We start from the raw sequence: 13,435 nt of genomic DNA, 5'->3' as shown, positions 1-13,435 counted from the left end.
CTCAGTGCTCAGTGGTTCTGCCGCCAGCCTTACAAGCTCAAGGACCTGAGTTTGATCCCCAGTACCAAAAAACAAACAAACAAACAAACAAAACCCCCCCCAAAACAAAAAAACGTTATTGGAAGATGAAAAGAGAAAAGAGGATACTTTTTCACTTATCCAGTAAGGCATTTATTAACCACCCAAATGTACAGGGATCCAGGCACTGTTCTAGAAACACTTTAGAAATAAAATTTAATAATGCTTTGTCGGGGGGGCGGGTGAGATAATTCTACTTACTGTTTTCCTTTCTGTATCTCTGAATTTCATTTTTGAAAATATATTATTTAAAAAGAAATAAGAGCTCTCGAAACTACTCATCTGCAAATGGCCCACTTTGTATTAGAGCAAGATTCAGGGGGCAGTATGAGTGTTGAGATAGAAAATGCCCCAACAATGGAGAGCTTGTGGGAGGCTTCCGATAGAGAGGATGATGTCCATGCTGGATGCAATAGTAAATGCAAACACAGTCTGAGGTGGGATATTTCAGACTGAGCATGAAGTAGGAGCTGAGAGTTAGGAAGAAGTCATCATAATAACAACAGGAGCCAAGGCACATTCCACATCTGTGTACAATGTTAGAAGTACCCGTTGGAGGGGATTGTCCGCTGTTCAGATCTCTTCACTCACACAGCTTCTCCTTATTCCTCTTTAGTGACTCACGTTTGGAACTCTTGTGAAACAGGTGATATTGAAAGCCCTTAATTGAAAATTTTCATTTCTCATTAAAGTTCTTTTCTTCATAAGAAAGTGATTCATTGTAGTAACAAATCAAACATATCATGTGTAAAATTAGTGGATAGTCAAACCATGCAAACGAGCAGTGTATTTCTGAAAGTATCGCTATTAAAGACATTTTTATATAATGTATAGAGAGAATGCTTCCAGGTAATGTACTACATCTGTGATTGGTGCACAGTCATATGTGATTCATGAGTACATGATAGTGGTCCTATAAGATTACAAGGAGCTGAAAAAGTCCAGTTGCCCACTGACATCATAGCTGTTGTAATGTCATAGAGGAATGCATTACTCCTGTTGGTGATGATACTAGTGTAAAGAAGACTACTGTGCTGTTTGATGTATAAAATTACAGCATCTATAATTATTACAATTGTACTTGACAATGATCATGAAAAAATATGTTACTGGTTATTGACTGTACTATATTTTATCATCATTTTAGAGTGTATTCCTTCTGCTTATTGAAAAATTTTTACTGTAAAATAACCTGCTATAATGCCTACAGCAGCCTCACATAGCCTGTGATCCTGGGTCTGTTAACTGCATCATTTTCTCTTGTTCTTGATTTAGTTTATATTGCATTGTTCATCGTAGCCTTGGGAGCAATAGGCTAGCTCGTATTTGCTTTATATGTAGATGCCATATAGTTGAGGTGTGTAGAAGGCTATGCCATCTCAGTTTATGTAAGTCCGTGTTGTTGACATGACAAATGCATCAATGAATTATTTTTGCATAACTCCATTGTTAGTGACATATGGCTGTATGTGCACTTTTAAGAGTAAGTTATTATTTTCCCTGTTTTACTAGTGAAGAAAATAAGACACAAATAGTACTTGCCCAAGATGACAGCTAACAAGTACTAGAACCAGATGTAGATTGATTTAGTTTGTTTTTCTAAATGTCAAACCTTGTATATATCCCAATATTTTCTGCCAATTCTTCCTCATAAAAATGAATATACATGTCCTGAAGTTAAAGGAAACAGTTGATGTGTTAAGAAAGGAGTTACAACCATTACACTCTTTTTAGCATGTTACCTCTTGTTTTCAGAACTACTTACTATGTGACTATGATTTACATTGTTTGGTTTAAGGAATTTAGAGGTATTCATTATTCATTCCTTTCTAAGGAAACAGTTTAGTTTGAGTCACAGGGTTTGAGCCTATAAGTTATTACAAATTTGACAAATGATTAGCTTAAAAGCAATATTGTGTTTGAAGGTCAGAAATTTTCAAATGCTTTTTCGGTGAAAATGTCACCTTGCAAAAAGAAGTGCCAAAATAGCAATACCAGATCAGAGCCTATTATGTCCCAGACACTATTTTAAACTCTTCATAGCAAAACAGATCCAAGTCTAGAAGTCAGTAGTTAGGTGAATAAATGGTTATAAATTTGCAGTAAATGCAGTTAGTGTAAGAAGGTGCTAAAAAGCTGCTTAACCAAAGCTCTGAGATAACAGGGAAGGCAGGTCCTCCCCAAGGTCTTGTCTTAGTTACTTTCTCATTGCTGGGACAAAATACCTGATACCCACAAGTTAAAGGAAGAAAGATTTATTCTAGCTCACAATTTGTAGAGGTTTCATTCTGTAGTTGGCTGGCTCTAAAGGCAGGACAGCATGACAGAGGAGAAACAGTCCAGGACATGGCAGGCAGGAAGAAGTGAGACTCCTGCTTCTTTCTCTTTTTATTCCATCCAAGCTACAAACCTGTCCTTTGGTGCTATCCACACCCAGTGTGGGGTCTTCCCCTCAGTAAGTCCATCATCCACACTGAGAACAATGCTAAGCCAGTCAGTAGACTAGTCCAGTACTATTCATCTATGATCCAGTATTACACACCCATAATCTAGTCACTGCCCCCACAGCCTCACCTATGAATGCATATGTCTTTGGAGTGGGTGAAGGGTGTCTAGATATAAACTGTAACAGGTTTAGAGATGAATTGGGAATTAACTAGGCGATGTCTTCTTGTAGAGGGTCAGGGCACCACGGCTAGCATACAGGGGACAGTAGTGACAGTGAAGCTTGAGAAAGCTGGAAAAGGTAGGCTGGGGTGGACAACACAGCCTGAGTAGAGGCATCTTATATTCATCCCAGGAGCCGTGAACTCCCATTAAGAGAAAGGAGGTACCAGGGTTCATGGCAAGATCATAATGACTTGGATTAAGGTGGTATTCTGAAATTACAGAAAGGTATCAGAGCTGAGAGACACTGCAAAGATAAAATCAGTGGGCTAGGGTGATGGAATCTATGTGGAGGTAAGGAGGAGAAAGTCAGAAATCTGGAATGAAGACGTAACAGCCATTTCAGGGTAGCATGGGGAGTGGGAACTGTGTGCGTGCAGAAGAGGAGAAGAAGAGTTCTTTTTTTTAACATGTTAGAGGTACAATGATATCTTTGAACCATTCAAGTGAAAATGTGAAACAGTGGATATATGGGTCTGAATTTAAGAGGGGGTGGCAAAAGCTAGGGATGTGGGGCCAGGGATTTAGCTCAGTGGCTCTGAGCAAGTACAAGGACCCAAGTTTGATCCCAGTATTAAAAAAAAAAAAAGATAGTGATGTGCATTTGAGGTATCATCTGTGTTTAAATGGTAGATTGAGGCCATGTGTATGAGTCAGGGAAAAAGTATGGGATGAGAAAAAGCCTGTAGTTAAACTGTAACAAACTCATAGTATTTGGCATTCCAGTAGAAGACAATAAATCTGCAGACATGACTTAAAATAGCCAGAGAAGTGAGGGAAAGCCAGGGAGTTGTAGAAAGCCAAACAAACAGGTTGTATCAAAGATATGGCAGTTGAAAGGGTTGGGGATTTAGCTCAGGGGTCCATCACTTGCCGCACAAGCTCAAGGACCCAAGTTCAATCCCCAGTACCAAAAAAAAAGATATGGCAGTTGGAATCATTCAGTGGTGGTACTAGGAGTCAGCTTTCTCTTGCTGTAACAAAATACATGAGGTAATCATGTTAAAAAGAGGAAATGTTTATTTTATGTCGTTGTTTTGGAGGATTCAGTCCATGGGTGGTTTGCTTCTTGCTTTTAAGACTGTGGTAAACCAGACATCATGGTGGGAGCCTGTGGCAGAGAGATGGCTAGGAAATGGAAGGGAGACAGAAACGGGCCAGGGTCCCAATATCTCCTTCAAGTGCATGCCTGCAATTGCCTGGGCTTCGGCTAGGCCCCACCTGTTAAAGATTTCATCACCTCTCAGCTGCACCATGAACTAGGGGCCAACCCTTTAACACGTGGCCCTTTGGAGGACACTCATGGAAGCCATCATGAGGAGAGTTGATTAGTTGAGTACCCCTTGGAAAAGCCATGGATATCACAATGTGGAGGACACTGGTGACCTTAACAGGAAGATCCACCTGGAAGGAAGGGAGCGCAGGAGCCAGACCATTCACACCACTCTTGGGAAATGTGGCTGTAATGGGCAGAGAAGGCATGAGCTCAACATGAGATTGGGAGCTAGCTGTGGGAGAGGTTTTGTTCTTTGCATTTTATTTTATGTTTTTAAAACAGGAAAAAGTTGTTTCAGCGTAGACAGGGAAAATTTTCAGAAGAGATTGAACATGCGAGGTAACAATATTGTAGAAAAAATTGCCAGGCTACCTGCAGAGCGCTTTCAAAATTGCTTCATCACAGTGAAGACTGCAGGAAGGTGTATGTTATAAATTCTTAAGGACCGATATTTTAAAAACGATGGCTTGGCAGTATCAGCCTTGGACATTATTGCCTTGTAATATAAACTGTGTGTCATGATTCACACACTTAGCTCATCTCTGCTTATTTTCTAGGAGCTGATGAGGACATAGAGAGTCCAGAACTGACAACATCTCGACCACTGCTTCCAAAGGTAGCATTCACTAGTGTTACTCCCAAAGTGGAAACTACGACGCTGAAGACACACAAGATGCCTGCCCAGACGAAGGTGCATTTGGTTTTGCTTGCGTTACCGCATTATTGTAAATGATCCTCTTTTTTCCCACTGTGCAGAACAGACCTTTCAAGAAGTCCTAAATCAAATTATTTAAGGACAAATGATCTCTTGTTACATTGTAAGTGGCCCTCTCTTACTCCTTAGGGTCATTTATCTCAACTACTACTTGTATTAACCAGACCTAATTTATGTATGAATATTTTTCACATGGCACTCTTTCTTAAAGAACTTCTCAGTTAAGAAGCAAAATCTTATTTATTTGGCTTAAATCAAGAAAAACATTTGTTTCATAGAGAATGTTCGCAGTTAAAAACATTGTGAACTTTACATATGCTGCAATAGGTTGTGGGCTGAGACTCCAGATCTGTCTTGAAATGGTCTGAGTCTCCATGCCCTGCAGCCCTGCCATCGGTGGTATGTAAACTCGGACATCTTTCTGTGATGACAATGAAGCTGGGTACATCTGTACTTATTCTTTTTGAGAGCTGGTGCCTTAAGAATGAGACTGTTGGCTTTAGAACAGAACAAAGTTACTAGCTAATGAAAACTATGAGCTCATGATTTTGGCCTTAGAGCATTATATTGCAGTTAGTTGACTGTACACTAATAGGAAAAGTATTTAAGTTGGAAAAGGCATACTTAAAGCTTAGAGAAGGCCTCAGGATTCAAACCCTAGATCCAGTCAGATTTTCTTGGGTCATTAAGAGGATTAAATGTGAGTGTGTGTAGCATGGTACCTAGACCAAGGAAGCATTTTTAGGAAAGGTTGGTTGAATTTGGTGGCGCAGGAGGGACCAAGCCTGTCTTCCACATGAGCATGTGTAGTAATAGCTACAGTGGTAGACTTTGCAGGTACTCCAGGGGTAGCATGGTGTTTATGAAAACTTAAAAACACAAGAACCTCCCTATTGAGCTTACCCATCCATTGATTAGAAATAAGATGCTTCTAAGCTTTGACAACAGACAAGCCATGGAAAGCTATCTTAGAAAAGTAGTGGCATGACTTCTCTGGGGGTGAAAAGCGCCCTCTGCAGGTAGGAACACAAGTGGGCTTCTCCTGCCTTTACCAGAATACTTGTCCTCTTCCTGTTGTCCTGGTGTATGACCAGCATGGGAATATCACAGCTGGATGGATCTTTTCAGATGTGGAGCAGCAAGAGGTCAGCCCTCTCAGGATCAGTATACTCTCTGTAGGGTTAGGAGGGGTCAGTTGCTAGTATAACTGACTTTAGCAGCCAGGCATTAGGAAGGCTGGGAGAAGCGCCATGAGGACTGAGGCAGACTTGCCTAGCATGTTCTGGCTCGTGCATGGTAGCTGCTGCATCTTTCGTTTAAATTGAATAGCTACAAGAAAGGAAAAGTAGGTACAGTTGATGGCAGGACAGCTGAACATCTCAGAGTAGATGTAGTTCATTATCCACTATGGCCTTTACCACATTTTTACTTAACTCCTTCCCAAGATGGAGTCTCTTGAAGTCAGTGACCTTTAAGCCTCCCTAACTTGAGACAGCAGCCTCTCTTGGGTCGGTTTTGGCTTTCAGTGGTAGAGTTGTATACTCAGCAAAACCTAATTTGACGTAGATTTCTGATCTGTTGACAGAAAATACAGATTGAAAATTGATTTGTTTGACCTGACTGAATAAAGGCATCAGATCGAGATGAACAAATAGACATGTGGTAGATGAGTTTAGGGATTAAAGTTCCTAGACAATTTGAAAAATATTTATATTCTTACTATTATTTATATTCAGTGTAACAATAAAAATTCATCCAATCAAGGAAGATGTATTCACTATGTGTCAAATGCTCATCTAGCCACTGATAATGGCAATATTGATCATGAACAACAAATAATAATGATTTAATCTTCTGTCTTGTGGTACATGGTGCGGCTGTATTAAACATTGCCTCTAGGATACCATTAGTACAGATTTTGCTTTCAAATGGGTCTCACAGTGGCATTAATGTCACTGTTACAGATATTGTATCTAGTTTGTTACAAATTTATGTGACTAAAAAGTAAAAAGAGAAGTTATTTGTTTATGTAGAGACTCTCTTGTAAACTTTTGCTCCATTCCATTTCCATGGCATCTAAATAGCAAGCATGGATGTCACAGATCTTTAATTGGCTTCATTTAATTATCTCTGCTGCCTTTCTCATAATTTCATTTGGACATTTATGCAAGAGTTATGGCAGTTAGATTAGTTCTATATTGTAGAAAGATTTCTTCTGCAAGCCTGTGTTTCTACACAATAAAACTATTACATATAAAAAAAAATGAATGTTCCATCCAGAACACTTGGAGACTAATAGACCATACCTCTAAGTACACATGGCCCCAGTTCTGTGGAGACCTTCCATCCCCATGTGCTCAGATCCTGGAATGCATACTTCATTTTTTTTGCTTCCTACTGGACCTGAAGCTGGATCAGAGACAACTGAACAAGCCAACTCTGTTAAATGACATTAGGAACTCAAAAAGGCCGTGTGATTTATCATTACAGTGGGATAAAGATGATGAGGCTTAAACTTGGTGTCTAACTAGTTGCTCCTGTGTCAATCTATTTAATCTGATATGATATCCATCATATTTCTCTCTGAGACACAAATCTATCTACTTACTTGAGCTTTCTCCTTGCCTTCCTAACCTCTAGCAGAAAACCAGGGCTGATGAGCAATGAAAGTTTCCTAGATTATGACTCAGATAATCCATTCTCTGATCTGCTGAGGTATTTATCCTTTATAGCAGGTAACCCGTTAATGACAAGTTTTCCAAAGGAGAAAATGGAGGAAACTCAGGCAAAAGACTGTCAGTGAGCTTCTTTCTTCTGCTTTACTTTGGTACAGGAAGGCCTGGGAGAAACATTCCTATTGTATTCTATTGTAGCAATACAGAAAACAGTGGAATTTGGGTTCGTGTTGAGCAACAGTGAACTGATAATTTGTTTGTGGTGCGGGATTTTGTAATGCGTGGCAAGTTGAAGTTTAGGCAGTAGAGGTTTTCCTTGTGGAAAGGAAAGAGAGTCACTCTGTCACGGTTCATCACATACCATCTTCAGGGGAAGTCTAGTACATTCTGATCCTGAGACAGAGACCCATTGATCTTACATAGAGTGAAGTTCAAACAGACCCTTTCTAGCTGTGGTCCTTCCAAAAAATGAGAGTAACTTTAAGCCCACGAAAGTGAGACCTCTTTTTAGGTACTTTAACCCTGTAGATTTAAGTAGCAGGTTACCATTTTGGATGAATCCTGGTTTTCAGAAAACAACTATTTGACCATCCCATGCATGTTAGACACTATTAAGTCTTGGTGAAGATGATTGGTGCCTGTAGAAAGAATAGCAGAGTTAATAAAGATTTATTGTATATCTTTATAGCCCAGTGGAATTGACAGTGTCCTTAATCAGTAATACCAACCAATGAGAATTTTATCCTGATAGATAATAGAAGATTCATTTGAACTAAATTTCTCTTAACCAGGGGTTTTCAGACCACAGAATCATCCAGGAAACTTTAAACAGCAATAAAAGTCAGGGCAGGTTTCTCCACCCCAGACTAATTGAAATAGAATATGTAGTCATACGAAAACTTCTATGACGAGAGAATGGATTTGGCTAGCAAGCGGCCATGAGATGGCCTGTCAGGGTTTTCTGGTCTTAAGAAGTGGGCTGGAAGAAGACTGGAAGGTACATAAACAGTGCAGTTTTGAGAATGTTGAGGAGCCTCTATAGGGTGTGTTATAGATCTACACAGAGGTTTGGAAATAGGAATCCAAGGAAGGAACTTAATTTTAGAGATTGAGAGGCAAATTGACAGGACCGAAATAGGGAAAGTACAAGATGAAATGTGCTAAAATGCAGTAATACCTCAGTTCACAAATGTTTCTGTTTGCAAACAGTTCTGTTCACAAACAAAAGCATGATGCAGAAGTTTGCTTCTGTGTCACAAAAACAAGTCACAAAGTCACAAAAACAACCACAACTGTTTTCCCCACACAAACAGAAACACAGCCATCTTTCCCCAAATCATAAAACAAAATTAGTCTATAAACCAAGAGGCCACTGTATTAAGTTTTGGACCCCCCCAAGATATGGTACCATTAGTGAAAACAAGAGACAACTGATCTGTTTTGGCACAGTACATTACTTTTGTAGAACTGACAGGTAGACTGCAAGGAGATGCCCGTTAACTTTTGGTGTCTTACAGGCTGACTGGAGATGAGGCAGTGCAAATTAGTACTCTATCCTTATTTTCAGCAATGTGGAGCGTCCAAGACCTGGGGATGTCCTTTATTAGACAAAGACACTGAGGTCTAGAGAACGGAAGTGACTGAGAATCCACACGGACTACTTGAAGAACCTAGTTATCTGAAGTCCTGTTCCAGGGTTCCTTGAAAGGGACAGGATTAAGAGGAAAATATGGCAAGCAAGGCTTTGGGCGGCTACTCTTGTGGCGGGAGCAGGGAGAACCCTATCAGATATGAAAGGATTCCCAGCAGAGAGATAAAGGAATAAGGAGCATTAGGGTCAATGAAATTATTGGGGTAGTGCAGCTTGTGGGAGGTGGTGGCCTGAAGTCACAGAGTGGTAAGATAGTAGAGATTTTAGGAAATGTCAGTGAAAACAATTAACCATGTCACTGGAGTTATGAATTGACTAATAGTCTATTACAAGATGGGTGTTAACAAAGAACCACGAGGGACATGAGTCCACCATAGGCCTTATTCATTGAGGTAATTATCATGCAAAATATTATTCTAATTATTTCCTAAACTCATTGTTGAGAAGAGAGAACTTTAGAAATACTCATTTATTATTTCTACCTTCAGCACATTTTCAAAAATTGATTTAATGCTTTTTTTTTCCTGTACCAGTCACCTGAAGAAATTGATAAAGGGGAAGTTCACCTCTCTGACACAGAAAAGAAAATAAACCCAGCTGAAGAGAATAAAAACGTGTATACTGAGAAACACTCAGACAATCTGTTTAAACGCACAGAAGTCCTAGCAGGTGAGTAGCGGGCTGGTGACCAGGTGGGAGGGGCTTAAATAGGCCTGGTGTGGCTACCTGGGTATAGCAAAGCTCACTGAATAGCACCTTCCAACTAGAAGCAGTCTTGAGAGCCTTTCATCCCAGCATGAGAAACTAGAGGATGGCTTCATCTTTATTTTCTGCTGGCTTCTTTGGCCTCGTCCTTAACCAGCCAAAAGTGTAGAGGAGCCTGGAAGAGTAAAGATCTGAATTAGTCCAGAACAGCTGGGCTTGAGGGACCAGCAGGGTATGGAGATCAGCCCTGCTCCAAATCATCCCTGATTTCAAAACAAACTTAACAGGAGATGGTCTTTGTGGGGAGGGCAGTTGACAAAAATACTACTTTAAAGTGTTAAGAATGTTGTCTCTGATTATAACTTTTTTGATGAAGTACAGGGTACAGTTTGATCTACCCTAGTCTGAAAATCTAAAATGCTCCAAAATGCAAGACATTTTTTTTTTTCAGTACTAGGGATTGAACTCGGGGCATCACACATGCTATGCAACTTATCAAGCAACATCCTCAACTTTTTTAAATTTTTTATTTTGAGATAGGATTTCCCTAAATGGGCCACAATAGCCCAGACCTTTTATTCTTCTTGAATCAGCCTCTTGAGTAACAGAGATTACAGGCATGTGCCACTATACATAGCTCAAAGCTTTTTGATTTGCCAACACGATGCTTACAGTGTAAAATTTCACAACTGACCTTACATGGGTCAGTCAAAATGCAGGCACACAACAAATTTTGATGAAAAGTATTACATATAAGAGTTTCTTCAGTCCTGCATATAAGGTGTTTAAAAACATAAAGAAATTTCATTTTTCGACTTGGGTCCCATCTCCAAGATAATCTCTTTATGTATACTCAGATGTTCCAAATTCCAAAATGTCCGTACTCCAGTACACTTCTGGCCCTGAAGCATTTTGGATAAGGGATGCTTAACGTGCGCCAACATTTGATTCAAAGCAGACAAAATTTATGAACAATTAATCCTTGAAAATGATAGTCTCAAATTCAAGACTACAAAGAAATTTGCATAATTTTCTTCTATTTACTGTGAAAAATAGCCAATTATATAATGTTTTGTGTTTTCATTGAAAAGTAATTAGAAGATTAGAATATGAAATTTGAGTACCGAAAAGATGAAAGTATTTAAAAATGGAATAAGCTGGATTTTTCTTGTTGAGGCTTTTGGGTGATATTAATACTAATCAAAGGAAGTATTACTGTACTTTCCAGAGGAATATCAGATTTGCATAATTACCTCTATTGAATCCAGTTGCTTTTTTTTAATTGGGTTTTCAAATTAAGCCTTTTATGAAAGTGTAAATAGATTGGGTTTGACAAAGCTAATTTCTGCAACCCTTGAATCTTAAGTAATCTTCCTTTTGTTGTACGTTAGCTGTCATCGCTGGTGGAGTTATTGGCTTCCTCTTTGCGATTTTCCTCATCCTGCTGTTGGTGTACCGCATGAGAAAGAAGGATGAAGGGAGCTACGACCTTGGGGAGCGCAAACCATCCAGTGCTGCTTACCAGAAGGCACCTACTAAGGAGTTTTATGCGTAAAACTCCCACTTAGTGTCTCTATTTATGAGATCACTGAACTTTTCAAAATAAAGCTTTTGCATAGAATAATGAAGATCTTTTTTTTTTCCTTCATTAAAGAGCCACCCTGGCACTTTAATGATAAAATCCCATTGTATTTAAAACTTCATGTATTTCTTTAGAAAGACATAAAATTAAAATTTAACATCTGCAGTGTTCTGTGAATAGCAGTGGCAAAATATTATGTTATAAAAACCCTTGATGTTCATGGAATTAGTTTAAACTTTTTATGAGAAAATATGATTGTTTTTGTCCTATGGTTCAAAGATGAGAGCTATGTCATTTGTGTAAGCATGTCTCAGATGGACCTTACCAAGTTGGTCTTACTTTGTTAATTTATCTGTTGTCCCCTCTGCTCTGCCTTCCCTTCTTGTCCCCTTAAAAACCAAACTGAACCCCATGCCTTTTTGTAGCTGTCATGGTGCAATTTGTCTTTGGATGATTCACATAATGGTAATTTAGTGTATATGTGATTTTCAGATATGTAAACTTTAACCTCCACTTTGTAAATTTTTAAATGTCAGACTATCCATTTTACACTTGCTTTACTTCTCATTACCTGTAGCTTCAGGCAGATGTATAACAGCAAATCTATGTGTAAAATTGGATTATTAATAGAAAATGTTTAGTCCTATCTATCTAATCAGATCTTCTTTTGAGAGGATTTGATGTAAGTTACTGACAAGCCTCAGCAAACCCAAAGATGCTAACAGTATTTTGAAAAGTTGCTGCAGATTCCTTTGGCCACTGTATTTGTTAATTTCTTGCAATTTGAAAGTACAAGGAGGGATTTAAAGAAAAAAATCAGTTTTCATTTTTAAAAATGCATTTAAGTTGTAAACATCTTTTTAAGCCTTTGAAGTGCCTATGATTCTATGTAACTCGTCACAGACTGATGTTAATGAGTATATATAACAGTATAAAAAAGTTGGTATTTTATAAGCACAGACAATTCTAATGGTAACTTTTGTAGTCTTATGAATAGACATAAATTGTAATTTGGGAACATAAAAACTACTGAATAAATCATGTGGCCTAATATTGAAAATGTCACTGTTATAAATTTTGTACATTTTCGATCAAATGTACATCTCCCCTTTGCTAATGACTGTCTGCTCTCAAGAATGCCAGGGGTTCGATTTTGAGTGTTCCACGGTGTCTGTAAATCAAGACCAAAGAGCCCATCCGTGGAGCTGTTTAGTATCAGATTCACTTCTCTGTTGGCCAGAGCAGCCTGAGTGTATTGTCCTGTGTGTGTCTTGGTACAGATCCTGGAAGGTTGCCAGGGAATTTGGAAGTTTGCAACCTTTGTGGGATAGCTGATGGCAGTATTACAGAGAGATGCCTGCTTTTGCAAATAACTTCTGAGACTGTAAATTCCAAAGAACTAAAGAGGGGTTTCCGGAAGTAGCTATCTCAGGCTTAGTCTTGTAAATCGATTTATCTTTCCTAGTGTGCTGTGTGTTAAAATGAGGGTCCTGCTGCTTCGGATCAAAATAGCTGGAGAGAGTGATGCCGGAGGAGGAGATGAGTGTACCCTGGCTGGGTACTTCCTGTACTGAACGTTTCCTTTTTACATTAATTTTGTTTTAAACTGTGAGCCGTGGAAGTAGGGAAAAGATAACAAAAACAGCAACTTTTTCAACATACAAGCTTTAAAGAAAGTTGGAATGCTTCATTTAGAAAACATTTGCTGGAATTGCCACCAAACTCATTTTTAAGAAAAGTTTTAAAGCAACACTGAAGCAGTGTTTGCTTAAATCCTTAATGGCCTTAATTGTCAAGTTTCCTACCCCACCACTTACAGACTCAATTCACTTTATTTAGGATAATTAAAAGGAACAGATAGGCTCTTCTAACACCGCACAATAACCCTCATTACAGAGGTTAAGAATGTAGTGGGTTTACCTCTAACTGTGCAAAAACAGAGTGAAATTCTATTCCTAGAACAACTTGCTTGGAATATCCGTGCCAGGAAAAGAAAATTTCTGGCAAATATTTTGTCACTGCTGTAAAGCAAAATATTTGTTAAAGTGCCAAAATAAAGTCTGTCATGCCGAAAGTAAATCATTGT

The 13,435-nt window shown here is 38.9% G+C and overlaps 1 protein-coding gene across 1 annotated transcript in view; it reads left to right on the top strand.

The window, feature by feature from the left end:
* Sdc2 (syndecan 2) overlaps positions 1–13,092 on the top strand; it is a 103,246-nt gene extending 90,154 nt beyond the window's left edge. The window contains exons 3-5 of the mRNA XM_010619588.2: positions 4,579–4,712; positions 9,596–9,731; positions 11,159–13,092. Coding sequence (XP_010617890.1) covers positions 4,579–4,712; positions 9,596–9,731; positions 11,159–11,322 — 434 coding nt within the window. The 3' untranslated portion in view covers positions 11,323–13,092. The remainder of the gene's footprint in view (positions 1–4,578; positions 4,713–9,595; positions 9,732–11,158) is intronic.
* Positions 13,093–13,435: the final 343 nt, after the last annotated feature.

The sequence above is a fragment of the Fukomys damarensis genome, unplaced genomic scaffold (assembly GCF_012274545.1).
Source record: "Fukomys damarensis isolate Sample0158 unplaced genomic scaffold, DMR_v1.0_HiC HiC_scaffold_5, whole genome shotgun sequence".
NCBI lineage: Eukaryota > Metazoa > Chordata > Mammalia > Rodentia > Bathyergidae > Fukomys > Fukomys damarensis.
The sequence above is the reverse complement of the archived record's forward strand: the minus strand, read 5'-3'. Positions and strand labels throughout refer to the sequence as shown.